Source organism: Alexandromys fortis, unplaced genomic scaffold (assembly GCF_014885135.2).
Source record: "Alexandromys fortis isolate MF-2015 unplaced genomic scaffold, M_Fortis_MF-2015_v1.1 scaffold_3, whole genome shotgun sequence".
In the NCBI taxonomy this organism is placed as follows: domain Eukaryota; kingdom Metazoa; phylum Chordata; class Mammalia; order Rodentia; family Cricetidae; genus Alexandromys; species Alexandromys fortis.
The window spans coordinates 19,925,042-19,951,588 of record NW_026067909.1 but is presented as its reverse complement, the minus strand read 5'-3'; the positions used below and the strand labels follow the sequence as shown (position 1 = coordinate 19,951,588).

At 41.6% G+C, this 26,547-nt stretch overlaps 1 protein-coding gene across 1 annotated transcript; it reads left to right on the top strand.

Moving 5' to 3' along the window:
• The first annotated feature begins 8,851 nt into the window (after positions 1–8,851).
• Positions 8,852–25,937, top strand: Ms4a13 (membrane spanning 4-domains A13). Its single transcript, XM_050137681.1, has 6 exons — positions 8,852–8,902; positions 10,153–10,293; positions 14,259–14,318; positions 15,138–15,257; positions 19,904–19,999; positions 25,492–25,937. Exons 1-6 carry the CDS (start codon positions 8,852–8,854, stop codon positions 25,549–25,551), a joined length of 528 nt encoding a protein of 175 aa, XP_049993638.1. The 3' UTR covers positions 25,552–25,937.
• The last annotated feature ends 610 nt before the right edge of the window (positions 25,938–26,547 follow it).

The window sequence follows — 26,547 nt, the reverse complement described above, 5'->3', positions numbered from 1 at the left end:
AACTGTGGGCTAATATAAGACATAAGAGTTAATTAGATGCCCAAGCTACTAGACCAGCCAGTTTATGATTAATGTAGACCTCTGTGTGTTTATTTGGGACTAATCGGCTGTGGGGCCTGGTGGAACAGAAACCCCAGTCATCAAACATGTAATATATTTTATATTTCACTTTTCTTTAATAGTGGTAACCATAATAATAGCAAGTATTTATCTAGCTCTCTGTATGCACTGGTCACATTCTGAACAGGTATCTTATGCCAGTGTGCTTGGTACAGCAATCCAATAGGGTGGGTTCTTTGATTAACATGGCTTTTAGATGAGAGAACCCAGGTGAAGGCCCAAAAAGGCCTATTTCCACATTGGTCAAAGGTCAGAGTTGGGACTGGTTTATAGTTCTGTCAAGGTTATTGACAGACAAAGGTCCCACCTAGTTGTAAATCAGAGAGTTCTGCTAGCGCAATGCTATTGTCAACAGGTGTGGCTAATTGCCAAACCTTGTGCTCCTGAAATAGGCAAGTAGGTTTTTTTTTTCCTACCTAAACAGAAGTCTAAGGATCCAACTAAATTCCAGTTCCCTTTATGGAAATAACTTGAGATTCCAATCAGGGAGTGGTTTGCCTACAGAGTGTTTGGTCTAGGGTGTGAGCATGATTTGGTGACTTGTTTTGTTCTAGTAACAGAATGTTGAACTGTGAATGTAACTCATGACTTTCATTTCCTTGTCTGTTCATTTCCTTGTAGCATGTCATTGCAGTCTTTTGTCTTACTCCTACCTTTTGGGGTCAGGAGTATTTTAAGCAGTTGGAAATTAAATGCAGGCGAATTTCCAGTACTGGAGTTCCTTCCGGATACTATACGTTTCTCCATTTTACTATTTTCATTCACATCTTCATATTCTTTACTATATTTCTAAATAACCATGCCCTTATCCTGACAACAGGTATTTTTGTCAAGGTTGATCCCTGACTGTTTCGGTAAAAGTTGAGAAGCAAATGAGATAATGTCAGATGGAAATAGTCTGAATATAAATGAGGCTTATCTGTATTGGAAGTTTTAAAATATAAAGCATCAGATAGGGAATAGATGAATAAATAGATATAAATATGGCTATATAGATATACATAGTTAAGACTAGATTATATTGGTATAAGCCAAGATATATGAGGACGAATAGACAGATGGGGCAGAGAAATAGAAGTCATGGAAGAACCAGATGAGAAATTTTGCATCTGGGAAGTTACATGCATTATTTCAAGGGAAGAGTTACTTACTACCCAAATAGGATTTGAACCCAAGCAGTCTGGCACCCACACACACCCATTTCTCCTAACTTACTTTTCCTTATTTGGAAAGAACCAAAGACTTCTAGCTAGAAAACAAGCAAGTGGGAAAAGCTTGTTTCCCCACAGCAGATTTGTAATAAAGTTGGAAAGTCTAGCCCACCCTCCTTCGGGGTGCTTATGTCAGATAATACAATGTCACTGCTTCCAACCCCTGCTTTCTGAAAGCTACCGTGTCCGGTAACTCTCTCCTAAGAGTCTCCAGCCTAACTACCTTAAACAGCATTCTCAACCTGGAGGTTGAATGACCTTTTCACAGAGATCACCTAAGACCATCAGAAAACATAGATATCTACATTATGATTTGTAACAGTAGCAAAATTACAGTACTAAAGTATCAGTGAAAATTGTATAGCTGGGGGTCTGTACTAAAGGGCTGCAGCATCAGGACAGTTGAGAACCACTACCTCAGAATGGCAAATGGCCTCTCAATTCTCAACTTACCAACTTCTCTTTGTACTGAATCATCAAAAGACTCTAAGAAAGTTGAGTCTCAAACACCTAAGAACTGCAGCTGCTATTTTTCAGAGTATGATAAACAAGGCAACCTAGTCTACCAACTAAACAAAGGTAGAGGCTTAAACTTCCTATACAGCCATGGATTTGTCTGGATAGGAGTCACAGTCACCCATTCACCACTGGGCATTTATTGAGCTCCTACTCTAGAGGGCAGTACTTCTTCTGCTGGAGAAAAATAGACAAGGTTTGCCATCTTTAGAAGCTTATACCATATAAGTGTTAGGCTGCCACTGGAAAGTAAAATCAAGTAAAGGATAAACATATATAATTAAAAAATAAACCATAAAATTTATATTTCATGTAATATATTACCACACCAAACAAATATTACATAAACATATTAAACAATAAAATCAGGTGAAGCATTTAAATGTGCCTAAGCTTTCTAAACTTGTGCCTGTGAGTTGATACCGAGCAGGTGACTGAAACAGAAACAAGTCCCAACACAGAGGTTACATAATGGCTCCTCATTTCTTCCTGGCATACTTTAAGAAAGCATTCATTTATATTGTACTGCTGCTTTCTGAGCAAATACCGCTACATGAAATTTACGTATAGGTATGTGTTAAGTATACTACAAATATATGAAAATGCACATTGGTATGTGTTAAACATACTATAAGCATATATGGAAATGCACATACGCACCTATGTAGGCATACAGTAATTTGAGTTTTCCTGCAGTCTCTCCATCACTTATATACTGTTCTGTAATGAAATGCTAACTACTGATTTACAGATTCCTTTTCTCCTCCTCCTTGGCATCTACACTGTGAGGGGAATATGCTGAGCCCTACATGTTCCCTATTGTATTTCAGCGGTGTAGCATTCCTGTGACGAATACATCACGGATTTTTTTTTCTCCATGTTTGAAGATGAGAGATCTGAGAATATTAAGGGATTTCTCCACAGCCGTCTAGTTTATGGATACTTGAGAGTCCGCTCCAGCCATCTGAAAGGAGCCCCAGAATTCACACCCTTCCCCCTTATTTCCTCCAAGCCATCCTGAGGAAAAGCTCTGGCCTGTGACAATCATGGGGTTGTGTAAAGAATACTGTTGAGGATCACAAGGTCCAGGGATGGCTCTCCACACCAGTTCTGGCTGTGTGTGCTCCACTGTGTTACTCTCTGACTTGACTTTCTCATCTGTGGAATTAGGATTACAAACTAGGGGACGAGTACTAAATGGACATGTGAAGTGACACTGGGCTTAAAGGCCCATGTCATATTCTCAAGTGCTGCCGAGTAACTGGAGGATCCGCAGGACTGGTGAAGTATGAAGCTAAATTGTAGAAGCCGTGATTACCTGGGAACAGCTGGGTGTAGCAACAAGCTTGCCTGGAGCGTGCCTGAGCTGGAAGAATTCAATAAGCCATTTGTTTCTAAAAATGAAGCCAGGTGGGGCTGGAAAGATAGCTCAGAGGTTAAGAGCGCTGGCTGCTCTTAGAGAACCTGGGTTGGACTCCCAGCACCTACACGACTCACAGCCATCCACACCTGGTTCCAGTGGATCGCCAGAGCGCCCTCCTCTGGTGTCTGCGAGCACGGCGCACACATATGACACAATCTCCAGTCTAGGTAGGTTGTTTTCTGCTTTCTTAATGAGAAACCCCTAGCTTCTTTTACACAGACAAAATGTCTGTTTTCTCTTGTGTATTGGTAAAAAGAAGTTCCTCCTAGTAACGTGGGCAAGGTTATACATCAGGACTGACCCTCAACAGAAGCCTAATAGTGACCGCTTACACAATGACATAAAGGACACCACAGAGATGTGGTGGTTCCAGTACATTCTTTCTTAATGTCTTTTGTATTCTAGGGTCCAATTCAAGAGAAGTTAAAACTATGACCCTCAGGAAGAAATATTTACGATGACAAAGGTTAAAAGTAAGTCCTCCTACTGGTCAGACCTATGACTGTCCGGCTCTTCATCATTCAAGGATATAAAACTTTGCAAACCCAAATCATAAAAATAAAAAGATATGAGCTATAAATTCCCAAATCTAGGTAATAGGTGGAGACAAACCAGTGTTATTTTACTAACCTGTATTAGGACCACAGGAATTTAGAAGCACTGAGGAATGCTTAACTGTTTCTCTCTGTGAAGCAGCTCCCTTATTCTTGCCTACACTCATAATGAATACGAATTTGGGCCCATGTAACCAAATGGCCAAATCTAAGTTCATTTCCAGATGTTTAGATGAAAGAAAAAGAGACACCAATCTTGACAGTACATGACAAGATCTATTCAGAACAGATTCTTCTTGAGAGTTCTAGTAAATCCCTAACTTTGAAACTGAAGATGCACTCAACTTTGTTGCTGTTTCTAGAGCACAAAGTATACCTAATATTCTCATTCTCATACACAAAACATAAAGGAACACTAACGTCCCTGTGGGAACACTAATGTACTATACTACTTAACGATAAAACCAAACCAGAGCCTGTGAGATGATGGCTCAGCAGGTAAAGGCACTTGACACCAAGCCTCAGTTGGCTCCCGCAAGGTGAAAAGCGAAAAACAACTAGCGAGTTGTTCTCCGAACTGAACACACACCTATGGCATATGCGTGCACATATATATGTATACAGGGAAAGAAAGAGAGAGAGAGAGAGAGAGAGAGAGAGAGAGAGAGAGAGAGAGAGAGAAATTTAAAACAATAAAATAGTCGTTAATGATATACCAACCAATACACAATTCAAAGTAAGAGAACCTTGGTGTCTTATTTTCTCTTATTTGAACGGTCTTAGAGTCTCAAGGTAAGGAAGTTAGCTATGAGGTTAAAAGGCAAAGTTGCTCAATTTCTAGTCCATTTTTTCACACTATTGAAAGTACGGTAAGGATCTCAGTAACTTTAAGCCCTGCTCATTGACTCTTTTGAGCAATTAAACTTTAGGAGTGTTAGAAATATTTAGAAAAAAATTCTTTATAAGATAAAATAATTTACCGAGTGGTGGTGGCGTACTCCTTTAGTCCCAGCACTTGGGAGGCAGAGGCAAGTGGATCTCTCTAAGTTCAAGGCCAGCTTGGTCTACAAGAGCTAGTTCCAGGACAGACATCAAAGCTACACAGAGAAACCCTGCCTCGAAAACAAAACAAAATAAAAAAAAAGGATTTAATTATCATCCTTATTATCCACTAAATAGTTGCAATACAAGTAGGAATTTTAACTTTTCCAATATGCCTAGTTAAATCTTTCCAGGAATAAATGAAAGCTCACATCACGCTGTGGTTGAAGGAGTTTCCACTGTGCCGCCTTTCACCCCTCGGGAAGTCCTTACCTGTGCTCACCAGAGAACACTGCTTTCCCGCCCTCTCCTAGTCCGCCCTCCCGGACCTGCTCGCTACACCTCTTTACACCGCGTGCAAAGTACAACTTCTCCAATGGGGAGGTCAAAAAAGACCTTTTGGCCATTTCCTAAACAGTCTCTCCATTAATTTCTTAGCCATTTATAAAGGGAGGAAGTGGGAGGAGTGAACTATTAATTCAGACACCTGCCTTTTCAGAAGCTGAAACCTTCTGACCTGTGTGGTAAAGGGCTGCAGCCGTTCTACAGTGGGAAAAGTACCCCTCAAGAAGCAGGAAAGCCATTGCTAGAGACTCCAGAAGGAAGTTGATGGCCTGGCCCAGCGCCAGGCCTGCAGGCCCCAGTGAGTCTGCGCACTAGAGTCCTCATCCCTCGGCCCTGGGGGGGGGGGGCTGTTGCCCTTGACAACCCAGGCGGCCTGAGGAGCTTGACCACCAGCTTAGCGCTAGGCTGCGCTGCTGCCTCTGATGGCTATGCAGCCAGGTCCAGCACTGAGAGCACCGTCCACCGTGATCTGTCTCTTCAGCCTGGGCCTGGGCCTGACAGGGTGAACTGGATCCTTGGGACTTGGAACAAGTGAAATGTGAGGTAATGGTGCGCCGCTTTCTTTTGCTAAGTGTCCAGATGGACATGGAGTCTGGAGAAAGGACTCCGTGCGTGAGGAGGGGAGGAAGAGGGAGAGTCCGTCTCCATTCTCCGTCTTTTATGCCCTCTCATTTTGACCTTCAAATAACTTTATTTTTATTTAGGTTTTGGGATGTGGGATCTCACTATGTTGCCCAGATAGCTCTTGAATTCCTGGGCTGAGCAATCCTCCTGCATCACCCTCACAATCAGCTCCCGGGAACTTTTTATTCATTCATTCTCACCCACTCATTCTAGATTGTATCTAGCACCGAGTCCCAGTATATGGATGTGCCGTGAAGTGAGGTGGAAAGTTAAATATTTACCATCACTGTCAAGATTACCCACCAATCACCTTAAGTAAAATATTCATTAAAATTATCAGTCAGAAAGGGGAGAAGGGGAAGGGGGCAGCTGGATGCATCTGGCCAGGGAATTAAGCAGGACTCATCATAAACACATAGAAAAAAATTTCTTGGCTTATAGGGACTCAGAGTGACTTGAGCTGGTCCTGAAAAATCAAAAGTTAGAACACACCATAATCAAAATATTAAGACAACAAATTCCATGAAGGAATTCATGTGTCCTCTGAAGGTTCTAGACTAAATTCTCCTCTTTTTATTAAAATAAAATAGTTTTTTGAGACTGGTGAGATGGATCAGTGATCAGGAGTCTTGCAGCTTTTGCAGAGGATCAGAGTTCAGTTCCTAGCACCCATCAGGAAGCTCACAACCATCTTTAACTCCAGCTTCAGGGGCTCTAATGCCATCTTCCATGGGCATCCAAATACACATGTTGACACACAATTTTTTTTTGTTGTTGTTTTTTTGTTTTTCGAGACAGGGTTTCTCTGTAGTTTTGGAGCCTGTCCTGGAACTAGCTCTGTAGACCAGGCTGGTCTCGAACTCACAGTGATCCGCCTGCCCCTGCCTCCCGAGTGCTGGGATTAAAGGCGTGCGCCACCACCGCCCAGCTGACACACAATTTTTAAAGTAAAAGTTTTAAATGTTTTAAATACACTCTCTCTCTCTCTCTCTCTCTCTCTCTCTCTCTCTCACACACACACACACACACACACGCCCCCCCCCCGACACACACATACATACACCAGGCTCAGGGAGCATCATGGAAGAGAAAATACAAAGATTAAAACTCAGAAGTTTGGGGAGGGATTCCTCCAGACATAGCACGGTTGATGCACTTGTGAGCTGCAGTCACATTGTCAACTTCTTCATCATAAGAGGGTGAAGGACTCGGAAGCCCCTCCTCCGCCCCCACCCCTCCATCATATCGTGTTAATGAAGTCAACCCTGTTTAACTCAGCAGATCAGACAGATAAGAGAGAGGAAAGCAATAAAAGGACTTGTTGGAAAGAAAGAGTTTTAGCAGAGAAGGTGGGGTGGTAAAACAGAATAACGGGGTGAGAAGGGCTAAAATTCATTACACAGATGAATGAAACCTCCCAAAATTAAAAAAATGAATTACTCCCTCAAAATCATTGTTTTCAATTGCTGTAACTCTATGTGAAGACAATAATGGGCTGTATCTCTGCTGAAGATGCTAAGGATAAATGGTAGACATGACGTCTTTCCAATTGCTCCAGAATATCTGTGCTGGTTTTAGTGTGTGACAGTTGGGCTAGGAATAGCAAATGAGGGACTTGTCCTTCACCTGCTTCTAGATTAGTGATGGGATTACCAGAAAATAAAAACTAGTAAATGATTATTCGTTTATTTTTACAGAATTACGATTCTTAATTGGATTACAGAGCAACCAAATCGTTTTTTCTTTCTTTCTTTCTTTCTTTTTTTTTTTTTTTTTTTTTCGAGACAGGGTTTCTCTGTGGCTTTGGAGCCTGTCCTGGAACTCGCTCTGTAGACAAGGAAAGAATTCTGACCAGTTTGGGTTTTTTTTTTAATGACTATGCTCTTTTTCTTTCCACAACTAACCTGGACATCTTAAAAGCACATGCACACACACTTTTTCTGATTAGCATTTTATGAGCTCTTTTCTTGGATGACTTTCCTGTGGACCTCGTTGAGATTAGAGAGACAGTAAATATTTACTCCCCAACTTATTACATTCTGCTTCCCCTGAAAGTGACACTTAACAGCTTTCTTAAGATAGCATCTCATTGTTTCCCTGTACAAGTTCTGTAGTTCCGAGGCTATCCATCCGGCCATGGTAGAGAAATTAAACTTGGCTGCCTTTAAGTCTCACCTCTCTATTGCTTCTTGGAGATGCTGTGTGAAAGCTCAGAGCTTATTTCAGCTACATGGTTTCTTTCCTGTTGCATTAATGGACATGGAAGAAAATAAATTTTAGGAACTAAAGATTCGTTAAAATTATCAAGTCATTAGATTTGAACTTGCAGCATCATTTTGTCAAAACTGTCTTCTTGCAGATAAGATCAAGGAAAAATAGTCACATGATCAGTCATATGTCATGACCTTTATTACTGACTTTTGCATGTCAGTAATATATATAAATATATACATGCATATACATACATACATCTCATCAATGATTATAAAAGAAGAGGTCATGAACTCCAGAGAGCATTGGGGGGGGCACAGAGGAGTTGGAGGGAGAAGGGGAGATAGAAATTGTGAAACAGAGTATGTTTATGTTTGAAATTCTCAAACTTTTTAAAGAAGAAAATGCAAAATATGACTAGCACTAAGTTGGTTGTGAATATAAAAGAATCATTGAAGCGTTACTGAAAATTTTCTAATAATGTTCTTTAGTTGACTTTTATTCTTTATTATCTAGAAATGCTGTGAAATAGGAAAAGAGAGCATGTTCAAAATATCAGTATTTCTTAGCCACAGAAAGACACTAGGACTGGTAGGTTGCACTTAAGGTTGTGAGAAGGAAAAGTACAGAAAGAAAACTCCTGTGGCCTCTGGGTTTTGGAAGAAAGTTTTCAAATAAGAATCAGATGTATGAGTTTTCTCTGAGAAAAAGCATACATACATGTTTTGTATTCTTTTGTAGAAGTCTGTTAATAAAGATATCACCGAAGCTTAGAAACAAAATCAACCAGAGGAAATCCTGAAAGTATGGGATGTAGAAATTCAAAAATATCTTCATCAAATACTGTTGTCTTAGGGGTGAGTGTCATATTTTCTCATTACTGAGATCAAGTTCCCTCTAAATAACTGAAGGCAAAGGGGTGTGCTTCAGCAGATCATTCCTGAGGGATGCAGGTCATCATGGTGGGAAGTGGCAGAAGGTAAGGGAGGCAAGCTAGGAGGAGGAGACAGCTTTGGACTGGGTCATTGCACATGCATCTAAGAACTGCAGAGTGAACAGCAAAGACCCATGCCTACCTCTACTACCTAACTTTCTGTGATCCTCCACCTTCCCAAACAGCCCCATCAGCCAGGGGCCGAGCGTTCAACACGTGATCCTATGGAAGGCACTTCACACTCACTGCAGCAGTAAGGTTTTACTCAGATTGACTAAAATTCACTGTTTTAAACAATGTCAGTTTTTAAAAGGGTGACCTTGTATCTAGAAAGGGATGCATTTAAATAACTAAGCAGCAAAAGCTTTTTGCAAAGCATGCTGGTTGTCTTCTGTAGCTTTTGCTTAGTCTCCTGGGCCTTCATAAGCAGGGATGTGCTGAGATATCAGCACATGGGCTGAATTACCACTCCCAAGGAAAGCCAGCAGCATGAATAACTACCAGATTAAAAAGTGTGGGTGTGTTTGCAAGTTTAAAACAGATCTGTCGGGAATCTCGTTATCACTGCACTCATGGCTGTACAGTAGGGTGAACACACATTTCTGTTCAGTGACAAACCTGAGAGCTTAAAGCTTACCTAGTTCTATCAACAAAAACTAAGAAGTTAGAAAAATCACACTTTAATAACTACCTAGTGGGAGAAAACTGTTCCGTAGGCTTCAGCTTTTCCTCTGAGTTTTTAGACCATGAAGACCAGCTCTCCAAACTGCTGCACAGGAGATCTTGGCCCTGTAGTGACAGACCGCCAGGAGAGCAATGGGAAATGTCTTAATCTGCTCTCCTGACACATGTACATGCTGCCAGCCTCTGCGGCTGGCTGGCTGGCTGGCTAGCTGGCTGGTTGGTTGGTTGACTGGTTAGTGGGATGGTATGAGTGAGACCTCCTGGAACCCAGTGACAAGCTCTGAATTTAAGAATCATTTTTCAATAAGAAAACTTTAGCTTATTCCCCCATGCACCAGCAGAGTTCTTCTTGGACAGACACTGTGTCTGGTACAACCAGTGAGAACCCCATAGTTAACGCATGACTAGCTTACTTAATAAAAGTTAATGTTTATTGAGATTGTGGTTTCCATGACATCATTCGGTACTAACAGCTGTCTCTTCCCCCAGGTTATCCAGATTATGCTTGGCGTCTATCATGTTCTCATGTGGTATTTCCTATTGCTGTTGTATATGGGACAAATTAAAGGAGTATTTGGGACTTATGAACCTCTGACTTACAAAATGGGAACTGGTTTGTGGGGACTTACTGTGAGTAGAATACATTTGTGTTGATTTTATTAATTCAGTAAATAATATTGATTAGTATTAGTAGATGGTAGGGGCCAGTTTCTAAACGAGGTTTTCAGGAGAATCTTATAACTCAATGCCATTTACTGACTTGTTCAAAAATCCAATTTCTTCTATCAACAAATATGCATTGATCATTTAACCTACAAGCGCTATAAAAGAAATGTGAATACGAGAGCAAATGACAAGCACAATATGGACTGCAGCATAACCCTAGCTGTGTCAAAGACAAAGACACTTTCTCAACCATCAAATCCGTTGTAGTGGTTAATTTTTAATGTTTGCCATTACCTGCATTCGGTGCAGTTTCTAGACAGCTGTCGGGCAGAAGGAAAACTCGAGAGTGTTGGGGATCCCTGGAAGTCAAAGAAAGACTGCATCACAAGACATAAAGAAGATCAGGTCTATCATCCTCTGTTGCTTTGTCAGTATGATAAAGGTTGAAAGCTGACTGCTGGGCTTATGACTATGGTAACCAGTCATAAACATGACAAGTAGTCTCAGTAAAATGATGACACAAAATCTGATTGGAATTGGTTTAGGGAAATGAAATAAGAGCTCAGGGAATTTTTTTTAATATTTTTAATTTACTTTTTGATAACTCTATACTTGTGTACAATGCATTTGGATCTTATCTACCAGACTCCCTCCCTCCAGCTCCTCTTGGAGTCCCCAGCACATTTCCCTTTCAACTTCATGCCCTTTCTTTTCTATCATCATTTGCTGGTGTGGGGGTGGACGCAGAATAAAAAACAATAAATGTTATGAGGTAATAAGGGGAATGTTGCGATCATGTATTTATGCTGGCAAGAAATAATGAATTTCAGTGAAGAAATAGCTATGGTCATGTTCCCCTGTGATGGTTCTCAGTTAGTGTGCTGTTTGCCCCTTTAGAGAACATGTCCTAGTATCTGGAGATGCTCTGGAGTTTTACATCTAGTAAGCAGAAGTCAGTGATGCTACTAAGCATCCTATAATGCACCGGACATTATTTGCAAGAAAATTATAAACATTAATGTAAACAGTGCTAAAGCAAGGGAACAAAGAATAAAGAATGGATCGGATTCTGGTTTGTTTCTGGAAGCATGTGGTCAATTTCCTAGGAAAGCTTCAAGTATCTCAATGTATCAGAAAGAAACATATGGGCTGACAGTGAGGGCAGGCATTAGACCAGAAGAGAGGAGAGCGTGTGAAGGGGCCATCTGAGGAAAGTATGAGAGAGCATGTGGCTTATGGAAAAGTAATTTCATCTTTAAACAGCATTAAGGACGAAAGGGTTAGGAACATGACTGCGTAGTGAGTGAGATAAGTCTTTATTCAAGCCATGTCTATCTGCATGGATGCAGAAATGCTGCGGGAGTAAAACACTACATTTCATCAGGACTTTGATTAAAAGATTCCAGTTTGATTTAAAAAAAAAAAAACTGGAGTTGAGAATGGATATAGAGAGTATTTGTAACGGCTGATCATAGAATTGTAAAATTGGTGCCGGTGGTGAAAAGAATTCAATGGGAAGAGCTGAGAGCATAGATAGGGTGGGGAAAGCTTTGCTAGAGCGCGATGCCAGAGGGCATCCTCCACAGCAAGCAGTGGCAAGAATGAATGCATAACCCTGAGATTTAAAAGGACCAACAAAGGCAAGAGCATGAGTATGGAGATCAAGTAATCTTTATACAGGATTTGAGGGGGGGGGGGATTCAAAGAATCATATACCCAGAGCAAGTAGAAGGAAACACACATATAAATCACTGAAGATTTAGGAGAGTCTTCAGAGGGTCAAAACTTCAAATCACCTAGAAAGGAGTGAATGATGAAGTAATCAGTGAGTGGCCTCAAGCACAGGGATGGTGGATGATGGAACTGAAACAAAAATCTAGAAGGGAAAAACAAGTGGTGGAAATATACAATGGGAAGAAGAAGAAGAAGAAGAAGAAGAAGAAGAGGAGGAGGAGGAGGAGGAGGAGGAGGAGGAGGAGGAGGAGGAGGAGGAGGAGGAGGAGAAGGAGAAGAAGAAGAAGAAGAAGAAGAAGAAGAAGAAGAAGAAGAAGAAGAAGAAGAAGAAGAAGAAGAAGAAGAAGAAGAAGAAGAAGAAGAAGAAAACTGTTGTCCTTGTGCCGAAACAAAGATGCTACCTCAGCTGTCTCGGAGGAGGTTAGGTGGTCAGCAAAAGAAACGGTCACCTTGAAGACATCTGCCTTTATCCAGGAGCTGCTGCAGGCTGTCAAGGACGAAATCCAAACCAGCCCTGTTGATAAGCAATCCACTGCCTCACCAATAAGAAAAAGTGCACTTGGCTCATAAATAAAAAGCATATGGAAGAAAGAAGAAAATTAAAAATATGAGAAAAAACAGAATTTTCAGACAAAACTCAGAGAAATGATTTGTGTTCATTGTGTTTCATTTTATATTATAAAAATAACTTTAGGGGTCTAGAGAGGCAGCTCCGTCAGTGAAGTCACTGTACAAACATGAAAACCCAAGTTTCACCCCCAGGGTCATGTTTTCTTTGTGCTTTTACCATGACGCTTTGGGTACAGTGTTTTGGTTTATTTTGTTTGTCTTTTTGTTGTGGGGTATGGTTATGGCTTGTTTACTTGCTTGCTTATTTGTTTTGAGAGGAAAAAACATCAATTTGGATAAAGAACTTGGGGGAGGAAAAGACTATAACAAAATACACTGTATGGAAAAATTAATATAATTTTTAAAAGTATGGAACACGACTGCTACTTTTCAAAAAAAACTAACTTTTGCTAAAGTCACTAAAATAGAAGAGACAAAGGTCGGAGAGATGGTTCAGTCATTTAGAGCACTTGCTGCTCCTACAGGGGACCAAGGTTTGGTCCCCGCACCCACACCAGGGGACTCACAACTTGTTGCAGCTTCAGCTCCACTTTTGATCTCCGCAGGAACTGGAAGCACACACATATATACTCATAAGAAAAAATAAGTAAGACTGAAGACAGACAAAGGACTATTTCAGGGAAGTTGTATAGCCTGCTTTTAAATAACACAGTGGTGCTTTATGCTTCCTGGAAAATAGAAATGCTAAAAGGAAATAGTGGAATGTCTTCTCAAATAATTTTTATAAAAGGCAAGGTGGTTGGGAAGATGACTCTGCGTGCAATCATGAAGACCTGAGTTCAAATCTCCAACATCCACATAAAAAGCCAAGCATGGCTGCACATCCAGTTACAGCAGCAATGAGGGGCAGAGACGGCCAAGTTCCAAGCACTCAGTGGTCAGCCAGCCTAGCTGAAACAGCAAACTTCCAGTTCACTGAGAAACCCTGTTTCAAAGCACTAAGATGGGGAAAAATAAAGGAGGACACGTATGTGTGATTAGATGTTTGTACCTGCACACTCACGTGCAGGTTACACACCTGCACCTGACATGCATGCATACATAAATAGATAAACAAAGTGAAAGCCTGGGGATCCTGTGGCCTTAAAGGTGACTATTGCCTCTCAGGGAAGAGATTGCTTTTTACAGTCATGATGTCTAATGGATATATGAACCACTTCTCCACATCTGGATGTATATACAGTCATTATAGTCCCAGGTATCTCACTAGGAACAAAAGAAGTTGGAGTAACACCTAAATGGGTTATAGAAGAGATATCATATAACCTAACATGGCTCCTGGTTCAGGAAGTCTTAAGAGGACTTGCTATATACTACAACCTAAATCCTGCCCACTGTCCCCTGCTGGTACCTGTTGTGACCTCCTATTACTTTCAATATCTGTCATCTTTTGAAACCATGATTATCTCATAATGGAAGCTTGTCCCAACCCTGTCTACTAAAACTTCTCTCTTTGCTGCTATTAGTATTCTGAAAATCTTGTTCTAAAAGATAGTTGTTTTCAAGTATACTTAAATTACAGAGCATTATCAATGAGTATTTACCAATACATGTTTTGTGTCTAGTTTATCATTTCAGGAACCTTCACAGTAAGAGCAGCAAAGCATCAAAATAATAAATATTTGGTAAGTTGAAATGTTTGGAATATGTCTATTATGGACTTTCACAAAACAGAGAAAGGGTTTAAAAGAAAATTAGTGTTGGGGCTGGAGAGATGGTTCAGCAGTTAAGAGCACTGGCTGCTCTTACAGAAGTCCTGAGTTCCGTTCCCAGTGCCCATGTTGACTTGCAATTTCCAGTAGCTCCAACTCCAAGGGATCTGGCTCCCTCTGCTGGACTCTGGAGGCAACTGCACTCACAGGCATACACACATGCATGTGCATACACATGCATGCACTCACACACAAATGTACACAAATCTTTAAAATAAAGAAAAATAGCCTCTAAACAATAAAGAAATCTATCACCCTTATAAAATAAGTGAGACAAATTACTTAATGTAGACCAGATGTATTAGTAAACAATCATGGTTGTTAACTTCGCTAAAACATGTAAATTTAATAATTTTGTTTGGATATTTTACCCTTAACTTTGCATGAATACTGTGACAAAAATTATTTACAGGATCTAAAGTCTGTGATTTTAAAGTCTGTGATTACTGTGATTTGCTACTTCATTGTCTGTTCTACTCACTTTGGGAAAACAGTTGTACCTTGTATGAAAGTGGGGAGTTTAAAAAAAAAAAAACTGTCCATGGTGTAGGTGGAAAATGTTTAGAAATAAAAATATTAGAATTTTATAAATCAATTCATCTAATCTTAAATGTTTATACATCAAGAAATCTGGGACTAGATAGATGGCTTGTGAATTAAGAGCACTTGCCACAAAAACAATGCAAAGTACTTCTCCTGACTGTTGTACGTTTCCTCCTTGTCTCCTTCCAGCTCCTCTGCGCCCTGTCCATGAACATACTCTGCATACTAGTTACGATCATTGCAGCCAGCCTGACCGTCGTGGAATTGGCTCATTTTCGGTCTGTGTCATATAGGAATTATGGGCAAGCAGTGAGTAACTTACTTCATAGAAACACCTTTTTTTTTAATGTTTGTAATGGTATTTGAGAGTTCCCTACAATGTAGTTTGATCATATCACCACCCCCATTTCTCTGTGTTCTATTTATTTCAATAACCAGAGAAGCCTATTTTGTGCCACCCGACCATCCCCTGGAGTGTGATTTATCTAGCTAGGGCTCTACCCTTAAGAACACTGATTCTCTTTGCCCAGAAGCTGTCAGCTGTCAATAACTCCTCAGTTAGGGATGGAGACTCCTGAGATGCCTCTCCCCAGCCTCTTCCATGCTGGAATGTTGACTGGTTTGCTCTTGTGTGGATTTTGTGCAGGAAAAGACAGGTGCTATGAGCTTCTGAGTCCAGAAGACACAAGGACACTATTTCATACTGGTCCTCTGTGATTTATGGCTCTTAACAGGCTCTTTGCCTGCTCTTCTAAGGTGATCCCTGAGCAGCACATGTGTGTGTGTGTGTGTGTGTGTGTGTGTGTGTGTGTGTGTGTGTGTGTGTCTGCTGCATGTATATATGCAAAGGCCAGAGAATAACTTCAGGTGTCATTGCCCAGGCACTGTCTTTGACCTTGTGATGGTGCCATTAGCCCCAATCTCCCTAAGTAGGCTACATTAACTGGCCAGTGAGCCACAGGCATCAACCTGTCTCTGTCTCCCCAGCACAGAGTGTACACCCTCAATTCCCCCCCCCTCCCGCCGCAACATCCCCACCTCTCTCTCAGGTTCTGGAAGTGGAAATTGAGCTCAATTTCTGTGCCTACAAGGCAAGCACTTTGTTGACTGAGCCATCTTCCAGTCTCTCCACAGACAACATCTTAATGCAAAAAGGGTATATTCCTGGACCACTAAGCCATTCAACAAACCACGAAGAGAGCTTTGTTGTTGCTCTAATATGTTTAAACAGTGAATACCTAGTCATTTCCGGTCTCACGTAGGACTTTCATAACAGCCTGCTTTTGCATATTATGCAGATTTTTTTAGCTCTCACTACTAAATGTAAGTCAGCATCAGTCTTGTTTCTTTGTACCCAGACATAATTACATAGAAGTGCAACACATCATACTATAGTAATGTGAACAGCCTTGTTGATAATACAAGAGATTTCCTTGAGTTGTGTTGACTTGGTATTCTATTTCTTTACACCTTAAGGGAGTATTATTATGGTATAATTTAATTCTGTTTGGTTATGGAGATGTTAAATTGATTAGGGTCATGGACACTTTATTTTTATTATTCCCATGAAATGCAAATTAAATTTCCCTAACTAATTTTTTTTTTAGAAATACTTGTTCATTTGTTGGACGCCTTCTATATGATTGCTTTTAGAATGCAAAAGGTCAGCAGAAACTATCCTATCTCTAGAAGCAAACACGGAGAGAAGACCTAGGGGAAGCCCAGCCTTCATTCCAAGGGGTCTCTCTCTGCAAGACTCAGGAAGGAGCCCAGATGATGTAATGTAGATCTCAAGATGGTGAACTTCTCCATCCCACACATATGCAAACATCAGAGAAATTCAGAGAGAGGGATATCCACTCAAAAAAAAATGCTGTAAGAACATTTCCTAACATAGTACCTCCAAGATCAGTTAAAATGGTGGACTCAGATTGAGATTATTTGGTGAGACAAATACAGTTTTACTTTTGTTGCTTCCTCAAATTGCCTAGTAAATAAAATCAGGAGCTCTAAAATTAAGCTGTCTGCATTGAAGACATGGATATACAGTTCATGGGAATCATTCCCCCAGTAAGTCATAGCTCTTTTCCAAGGCTTGGTTTCCTCATCGAACCAGAAATGAAGAAATTAGTACCACCGCCAAGTGGCTCAACAATGCCAAAGTCCCTGTGTTCGATGCACAGTCATCATAAATAGTACATTGCCATGTGGTCGGCTCACTATGGAAGGCATGGCAATCATATGAGATGATTTACACGGTGTTCCAAAGAAAGCCACATAACCTACATCCTGAAAACCATGTTGGGATTGATGAGAGGTGAACTTTGTAGGAACAGGTGTCTAACTGTGTAGGCACAGTGGAAGATACAGCCCAGTTGAAGCCCACAGTGGGTAGAACCAGCTCACAGAAAGCTTCCTGAACAGGGAAACTCAGATTCTGTAGGATGTGCAGGGATGAGGAAGGATGAGAGGGGACATAGAGGGCCTGATAGAGTTGATGCAGCTAGATGTTGCACATCTGGGAAAGCTCTCAGACTAGAACAAATAGCAATGGGCTTCCCAATTGATGGATCTGAGCTAAAGTCAATAAAGTCAACCCTTATCAGAAAAAAATCAGAATCACAAATATTAGTATTGGAAAAGAAATATTCCCACACTTAAGCTAGCATGTTGGTGTCTGACTGCCACCAAAGCACTGTAGTAAGCAAGGCCGCAAGATCAAGAGTTTCAGGTCCTCCTGAGATGCATGGAAAGTTCTAGGCCAGTCTGGGCTACATAAAACCCTGTCTCAAAAGGAAAAACTATTTATCAGGGCTAAAAAAGATGGCTCAGTGGTTAAGAGCACCCCAAGTTTGGTTCCCAGTATCTATGTTGGGTGACTACAACCAGGATATTATGAGCTTCCCTTCAGCTCCAAGGAATCTGAAGCCCTCCTCTGATCTCAGAAGGAACCTGAACATGTGTTTACACACACACACATACACACGAATAAAAATAAATCTTTTAAAACATATTTTAATTAAAATAGAATTTGAACATTTCCCCCTTTCCCTTTTCTCCCTCCAACCCCTGACTCCCCAACTCCCTCTCAATTTGATGGCCTCTTTTTCTTTGATTATTACTGTTACATGGAGATAAAGAGAGCACAAATATATAAATACAACCTGATGAGTCCATGTTTTGTTATTTGTATATATATTATTTCATGGCTAGCCATTTTGTATTGGATAACTAATATAGGGGCCCATCTCTGAAAGATGTTAATTCTCTTTATCTCTCTCAACCATAATTAGCTGTCTGTAGTTCTTTGTCTTGGGGTGGGAACCTGTGAGATTTCATCTCTCTATATTAGCATGTCTATTGTCATTACTCCTCTTCAGGTCTTGTTTAGGCAGCCATTTCTGGGAGACACACTCTATTACCAGGATTCCTGGCCCTCTGGCCCTTACAATCTTTCCACTCCCTCTTCCTCGGCCTCAGGTACAGAACTTGTGTTTTAGATGTACCCACTGGCGTTGAATTTCCCATGATTCATTGATCTCTGCATTGTAGCCAGCTCCATTTGCTATAAAGAGAAGCTCTTTGATGAAGGGTTATGGCTACACTTAGAGTGGGCATGAGGATGAATTTTAGAATGTAAAGGACTATGCTGGTGTCTAGTAAAGCGATGGTAGTAGCTTCTCTTGTAAAATCCATAATCTCACTAGTCCTGGCCAAGCTGACCAGGGTTCAGGTGCCAGGCATCATTTCCATGCTGTTAAATAGGCTTTAAGGCCAATTAGAGAGCTGGTGGTGCCAACATGTAAGTGCCACTATTGCAATTTTAAGGATGTCTTGCCATGTTGGTCACCATTGTTGTTCATAGTTATCACGGCTGAACAAGAAAATTCATAGTGTTTCACCCACTCCCATGGCAGCTTACATAGGACTTTCTGGTGCTAGACTACAAGAAGAAGGCTTTCAGGTTAGCCTAACTTAAATAACCTGAGTCCTCATGTGTGACCTTATGAATACTAAATGTGTGGTACCCTAATGGAGGTAAGCGGCAGAGGCTCACCTCCAACCTCTGAGGGGCAACCAGGGGCTGGGAGCTGGGAAGATAACCTGGTGGTTAAAGGGCTGCTGTGCAAGTCTATGGATAAGAGGTCGGATCCCTAGAACCCACAGAAAGGCCAGGCAGGCCTAGTGGTAACTCCTACCTGTAATTCCAGCCTGAGAAGGCAGAGTCAGGGAATCCCCAGAGTAAACTGGCTAGCAAAACCAGCCATAGCAGAGACTTCTGAGTTTTATTGAAAGGCCCTGCCTCATTTAATAAGGTGGAAAAACCATCAACGGTGTTTCCTAACTTCGGTCTCAGAAGAGCGCCCACACATATGCATGTATGCATAATACACACACAAGCACCCACACATATGCACGTTTGCATAATATACACACAACACACACACACACACACACACACACACACACAAGAAAATAGAGCAAAAACTTATTTTTTTTAAGCTGGGCTTTCCTTACAACCTGATGACCTAAATTCAATCCTGGGACCCATAGTGGAAGGAGTGAAACTAACTCCTGGAAGTTGTCCTCTGTCCTCCAGATGAGCACTGTGCCATGCATGGACCCATAGACATACACATGGGCACAAATAATAATAATAACACCAGATTAACTGAAAAGTTTAGGTAGTGGATGCACTCGTGAGACTAGACAGTTGCAGGAAGAGTGATGGCAAAGGTAACAGATTGGTGAAGGGCAGAGCGGCAGCCACTGGGCTGGGAAGAAGGAAAAGATGACAAATGAAGCTGACAGCTGACAGCTAGACAAGCCTGGGGAAACCAAGCAGGGGAAATCAAGCCCCATGTTGCTCCTTCCCTTAACTCTCACTCTAGGGACCTCCTGGGGAGGGGCACGCTCTACAGATAATGATACCTCACCTCGTTTCCTGGTTACAGAAGCTGGGGAGGGAAGTGTCCCGTATTTTGTTGTTCTCCTACCCCCTGGAATTCGGGATCGCCCTCACGTACTCAGTCTGCAGCTGTTCATATTTGGTGAGTGTTTCTTCGGGCAATTCAGGGGCTATCAGCTTCTAGTAAGCAAAGGTAAGAGGTGGCATTCTACAACTGTCTGGAACTAATATCAATGTAATGTATGAGGTTTCCTTTACCTTTTGTTTTCTTTTGCCATAAAATATGGGTGTAAAACAAGATGACAAGAGTAATATATGAAACTGTAAATTTAAAAATTAAAAACATATATATTATATATACACATACATACACACATATATATATACATACACATACACACACACATATATATATATATGCTGATTCTTCCCTTAACATTGTTAACACATTCAGATCAAACACACACACAAAGCTACAGAACACACGTTGCCTCCTTAGTAGGACGTAGAGAGAGGTGAATGCTGATGCTCAGCTGGCTGGCTTGCTTCCTTACGTAGGATCCAGGACCTCAGCCCGCAGCACGCTGCCAGCCACATTCAGGGTGGATCTTTCCTCTGCTGACCCTCTCTGAAAACACCAGTTTAACAAAGATGTCAAACAGTGTGCCTCCTAGATGGTTCTAAATTCCATCATTGCAAATTAGGATTAACCATCACATTTCCATTTCTCCAGCCCTTACGTTCAATTGTAAAGAACTTTACCTTGGTAAGCAAGACTTGAAGGACTGTGGTACCCTCACAGCTTGAGAGCTGATTTTACTTGAGGTGTAATATGGAAAGTTTCCTCAGGGAGGGTTAATGAAGCAGCAGAGAGCACAGCAGCAAACAGGCAGATAAGACCAGGACACTCGTCCTAGCTAAGACCATAGGAGACCATATTACTGCTGGAACAAGAAATTGACAGGAACTCAATAGAGACATTCAGAGAAGAGAGAAACCGCTGTGGACTGTGCTGAACTGTGCTGATAGCCTGGTCATTCCTGTATCTGAAAGAATGAAAACATGTTCATGGCTTTGCATGCGCTAGGAAACTAGAGTTACCCACCTGGGATCATTAAAAAAATAAAAAATAATAATAATAAACCCTCCAAAAATAAGGGGAAAGCTGGAGTATACATAAATGACCCAAACTTTGCAAAAATTTCTCAAGTGCCCTAAGAACCCTTTATTGACTGAAGATGCGTCTTATTTTTCTACTTTTACCACAGCAAAGCAGCAAAGATTATGTGGTTTAAACATGAAAGTGTATTTTCTCACAGTTCTCGTCCAGAAGTTCAAGACCAAAGTGGTGCAGGATTGGTGACCTCCACAGCCCCTCCCTTTTTCGTTACTTTCAGTGTCTTCCCGTGGCCTCCCCTTGGATGAGTCTGTGTCCTGATCTCTTCTACATACACCAGTCCTGTCTGACAACAGCCCAGCCAAATGACACTTTCAAGTTCCATTGCCCCTTTAAAGATCTTATTTCAAAGATTTTCACATTCTAATATGCCAGTGGTCAGGATTTTGAATTACATGTGTTAAGGACTATAATTCAGACCACAACAAAGCGTTTTTAGTATCACCTCTGTCTAATGACAAGCTGAGCTATTGTTCCAGCCCTGGGGAGTAGACTAGAAAATCCGCCTACAAAGAAGAACTAGAAATCGGAAAACAATGAAAATGTGCAGATATATCAGAGGCAAGCTCCAAAGGAAACAGACTCCATGTAATTAGCATAAACAAATCTCTAGGAAGAAAGCAGCATCCACCATTCACAGGGAAAGATGAAACTATTTAAATGAGTGGTTCTCAACCTGTGGATCTTGGCCCTTCCACAAGACTGTCTAAGGCCATCAAGACCATCAGAAAACACAGGTATTTCCATTGTGATTCAAACAGTATCAAAATTACAATTATGAGGTACCAATAAAAATAATTTTATGGTTGGGGTCACCACAACATGAGGAACTGTATTAGGTCACAGCATTAGGAAGACTGAGCACCACTGATTTAAATTGTCTAACATTTAACTAAAGTATATAACAATTATCTAAGATGCCCAGTTTCAAAAACTACAGAAATACAGGGAACAAAAGTACCACATGGGTGGTAATTTGGATGAAAATAGCCCCCATAGGCTCATAGGGAGTGGCACTATTAGGTATAGCCTTGTTAGAGTAGGTGTGGCCTTGTTGGAGTAGGTGTGGCCTTGTTGGAGTAGATAGGGGCTTGTGTGTCACTGGGGATGGGCTTTGCGGTTTCAAATGCTCAGGCCAGGCCCAGTGGTACTCTCTTTTCCTTTGACTTCTGATCCAGATGTAGAACTCTCAGCTCCTTCTCCAGTACCTCGTCTGCCTGTGTGCCATCCTTCCTTCCATGACGATAATAAACTAAACCAAGCCATCCCCAATTATATGTTTTCCTTTATAAGTGTTGCTGTGGTCACGGTGTCTCTTCACAGCAATAGAAATGCTAAGACAACATAAAACTTGAAAAGAACTCTCACGACCTGTAGTCTTGGTGGCAGGAAAGAACAAAGGTGAAAAAGACAAAAACTTCAAAAAGCTAAACTGACATATGAGTGACCGCAGTGACTCACTGAATAAGGTGATCAGACAAGGGGCCTTAGCTTGTCTTAGCCTGACTGCCCTTGCACAGTGAGTGTCTGGGTTCTTGACTGGAGGACCCAACTCTCTGGACGCTCGTCCCTGGAGACACATCTCACTCCCCACCCCCGCCTACTGAAGCCTCGGAGACCTGGGAGCAGCCTTCCCCCACACACAACTATCCTCTACCGCATCTCTGAGCACCTGAGCCTTGGCCCTGACTGCCCTTGGAGAGGTGAGTGTCTGGGTTCACAGGTGAATGGTCCTACTCTACAAGACCTATCACAAGGAGGCACATCCCATGCCCCACCCCAGCGACTAAACCCCAGAGTCTCCAGAGCAGTCTCCCCATACCTGCAACCATCCCCCACTACACCTAAGACCACTGGAGCCTTGGCCCTGACTGCACCTGGAGAAGAGCACCAAGAGTCTTAACAGCGACTCACAGAGGTATGGCCCTGCCTACACAAGGAGTTAGAGTGACCACATAAGCCAGAGGCCCCACCTACACCAAATGGAGGAAGAATACATTCAACAACCTCAAGAACAATATGGCAACACTTGAACCTAGGGGTTCTACAAAAGGAAGACCCGAACATCCTAACTAAGAAGCAGCAGAAGAGCCAGGCGGTGGTGGCGCAAGTCTTTAATCCCAGCACTCACTCGGGAGGCAGAGGCAGGCGGATCTCTATGAGTTCGAGGCCAGCCTCCAGGACAGGAACCAAAAAAGCTACGAGAAACCCTGTCTCGAAAATCCAAAATAAATAAATAAATAAATAAATAAATAAATAAACAGCAGAAGAAAATAACCTTAAGTAAAACATTATGAAGAAGATAGAGATCCTTAAAGATGAAATGAGGAAAAGAAATAGAGGAAAAGACAAACAAAAAAATGGAAGAAATCAATAAATCTCTTAGAGAAAACAAGAAGAAAAACAATCAAACAGGTGAAGGAAGCAGTTCAAGACTTGAAAACTAAAATAGAGTCAATTTAAAAAAACACACACACACACACAAAAAGAGGAAATTCTGGAAATGGAAAATCTGGGTAAACAAACAGGAACTACAGATGCAAGCATAACCAATAGATTACAAGAGATGGAAGAGAGAATCTCAGGAGTTGACAATACAGTAGAGTAAATAGGGAATCAATCTACCTCAAGACCCAGCTATATCACCTTTGGACATAAACCCAAAGGATGCAGACCCATACCACAAGGACATTTGCACAACTATGTTCATAGCAGCATTATTCATAATAGCCAGAATCTAGAAACAACTTAGATGCCCCTCAGCTGAAGAATGGATAAAGAGAATGTGGTACATTTATACAATGGAGTACTACTCAGTGGTTAAATAAAAGACAATGGCATCTTGAAAGTTGTATGCAAATGGTAGAACTTGGAAAAAAAAAACATCGTGAGTGAGGTAACTCAGATCCAGAAAAACAAACATGGTATGTACTGAGTCGTAAGTTGATATTAGATGTAAAGCAAAGAATAACCAGTCATAGTCCACGACCCCAAAGAAGCTGGGTAACAAGGAGAACCCTAAGAGAAATACATGGATTTCCCCAGGGATGGGAAAATAGACAAGAGCTCCTGAGAAAATTGGGAGCATGAGGGTGGGGAGGGGGGAAGGGATGGCAGAAGGAGAGAGGGAGAGGAAAGAGGAGAATATAAGAGAATGGGACAGTCAAGATAAGGGAAGGACAGAGCGAGAGAGCAAGGAAAGATATATTGATTGAGGGAGCCATTAAGGGGCTAGTGTGAAACCTGGCACCAGGGAAATTCCCAGGAATTCACAAGGATGACCCCAGCTAAGACCATAAGCAATAGTGGAGATGATGCCTGAATTGGCCTTCCTTGTAATCAGATTGGTGACTACCTTAATTGTCATCATAGAACCTTCATCGAACAACTGATGGAAGCAGATGCAGAGATCCACAGCTAAGCACTGAGCATCCAGAGGCCAGTTGAAGAGAGGGAGGAGTGATAATATGAGCAAAGGGTCAAAACTATGATGTGGAAACCCACAGAAACACCTGACCTGAGCTAGTAGGAGTCAACTGACTCTGGACTGACAGAGGGGGAACCTGCATAGGACTGACTAGGCCCTCTGAATGTGGGTGACTGATGTGTGGTTGGGGCAGTCTAGGACCACTGGTGGTGGGACCAGGATTTATCCCTAGTGCTTGAACTGACTTTTTGGAGCCCATACTTTGATCAGCCTAAGTATAGAGGAAAGGGCTTTGGTCCTGCCTCAAAGTGATGTGTCAGACTTTGTTGACTTCCCGTAGGAAGCCTTACCCTCTCTGAGGAGTGAATGGGGTGCGGTAGGGAGTAGGTGGGAGGAGCAGAAGGGAAGGGAGGGAGTGAGAGTGGGCTAAGTATGTAAAATGAGAAAAGATCGTTTTAAAAATAAATTAATTGATTTTTTAAAAAAAGATGATCAGACAAAAACAATTTATAAAAGAGGAAGTTGAATCCTGGGATTTAAGTGTAATCATGCATTGAAAGAAATGTAGGTAAGTACACTTGTATCCGTCCACAATGTCAGAATCTATTGCCTAACAATAAATTCACAAGGAATGGTGAGCTCATTAACAACACTGGCTGCTTTTACAGATGTCCCAGGTTCAAGTCCCAGTACCCACACGGCAGCTCACAATCATCTGTAACTCCTGTTCCAGGGATCTAACACCCTCTTCCGGCCTCCTCAGGCATCAGGCATACAAGTGGTAAACAAACACACATGCAGGCAAAACAACCACACGCGTAAGAAAATATCAGAAAGTATGTCAAAAGTTATAATACAGAGCCTTTAAAAGAAGGTAGATTGGATTGAGAAGGAGACAGAAAGAGAACAAATGGCACTCTGGAGTAAGTACCAATGCAGCCTGTATTCTTATTATTATATTTATTCTCTACCGCTCACATGGTTTGAAACACTGGATGTCATCTGAAAGTAGCTGCTTTTTCTTTTCCAGGGACGAGAACAAGAAGATAGTTTAGAAAGTGTTACTGAAGTCATGGAGAGCACATTCTGAATGCTGGCGACATAAACAACGTTCCCGACTGCACACACCTGATGTATGTGCCCAGGATATTTCTATATAACAAGGCTGCTGCGCAATGCATGCATTTTGTGCAAAATGAAATTCTCAACAGGTTAAACATTACCCCTTGCTATTTAAGGAATGTCTACACACATATCTGCTAGGTTCCAGAGGGGAACACTTTTCCTATGTAAACGAGAGACTATCGCAAGGAAGCGTTTGCTAGCTAGCCACTCTGAAAAGCCGTCAGCTCTCCACAGCAGATCTTCTGCGGTAGATCATAGAAACTGCCTGTAGCCTGTTGAGTGCAGGCTAGGAAAGTTGGAGCATAGTCTGTAACTCAGAGGAAAACTTGAATTTCTGTCCCTGCGAGTGAAAAGCACATTCCACATTCTGCATTCTTCTCAAGCTAGCTTCCACCTCCACAAAGCAAGGATCCAAAGGTCATCAAGTCAGTGCCTTTATTGTCCCATGGCTTTCCCTGTCCTCATTAAAGTTCCTTTCCGCCCTGTATGTCTCTGCTGCCTTTTTCCCCTCTTATTTCCCTGCTTCCTTCTCATTATTTGAGTCGAGGTGCAATACATGGCAAAGCAAACTGCTTTCCATGTTAAGGTCCATCTCTCAGGAAGCTATTCTGTGTGTAGTTTTCCTGTTCTTCTAATGTGAGCGTGGCATCAGAGAAGTTTCCTCAGCAATGCAAGCAATGCTAAGCTAAAGAACACAGGTGTTTTCACATCCACAGTGGACCGTCTGTTTCCTCCCTTGTCTCACAAGGCGTTACACTGATTGTTCTCCATGACAGTCAATGAAGATTTCTTGAGCCTACAAATTTCAGTGCGTAGCTCATTTCTGAATGTCTTCTGTGTGCAATGAAAGTATTAATCCCTGGGGAGTCAGAGATTGGTGAGGCATCGTGTGGCTGTTCTTATTTTAGGAGAGGAACAAGCAGCTGAGAAATCACAACCGTGAGGGATTCTCATATTAAGA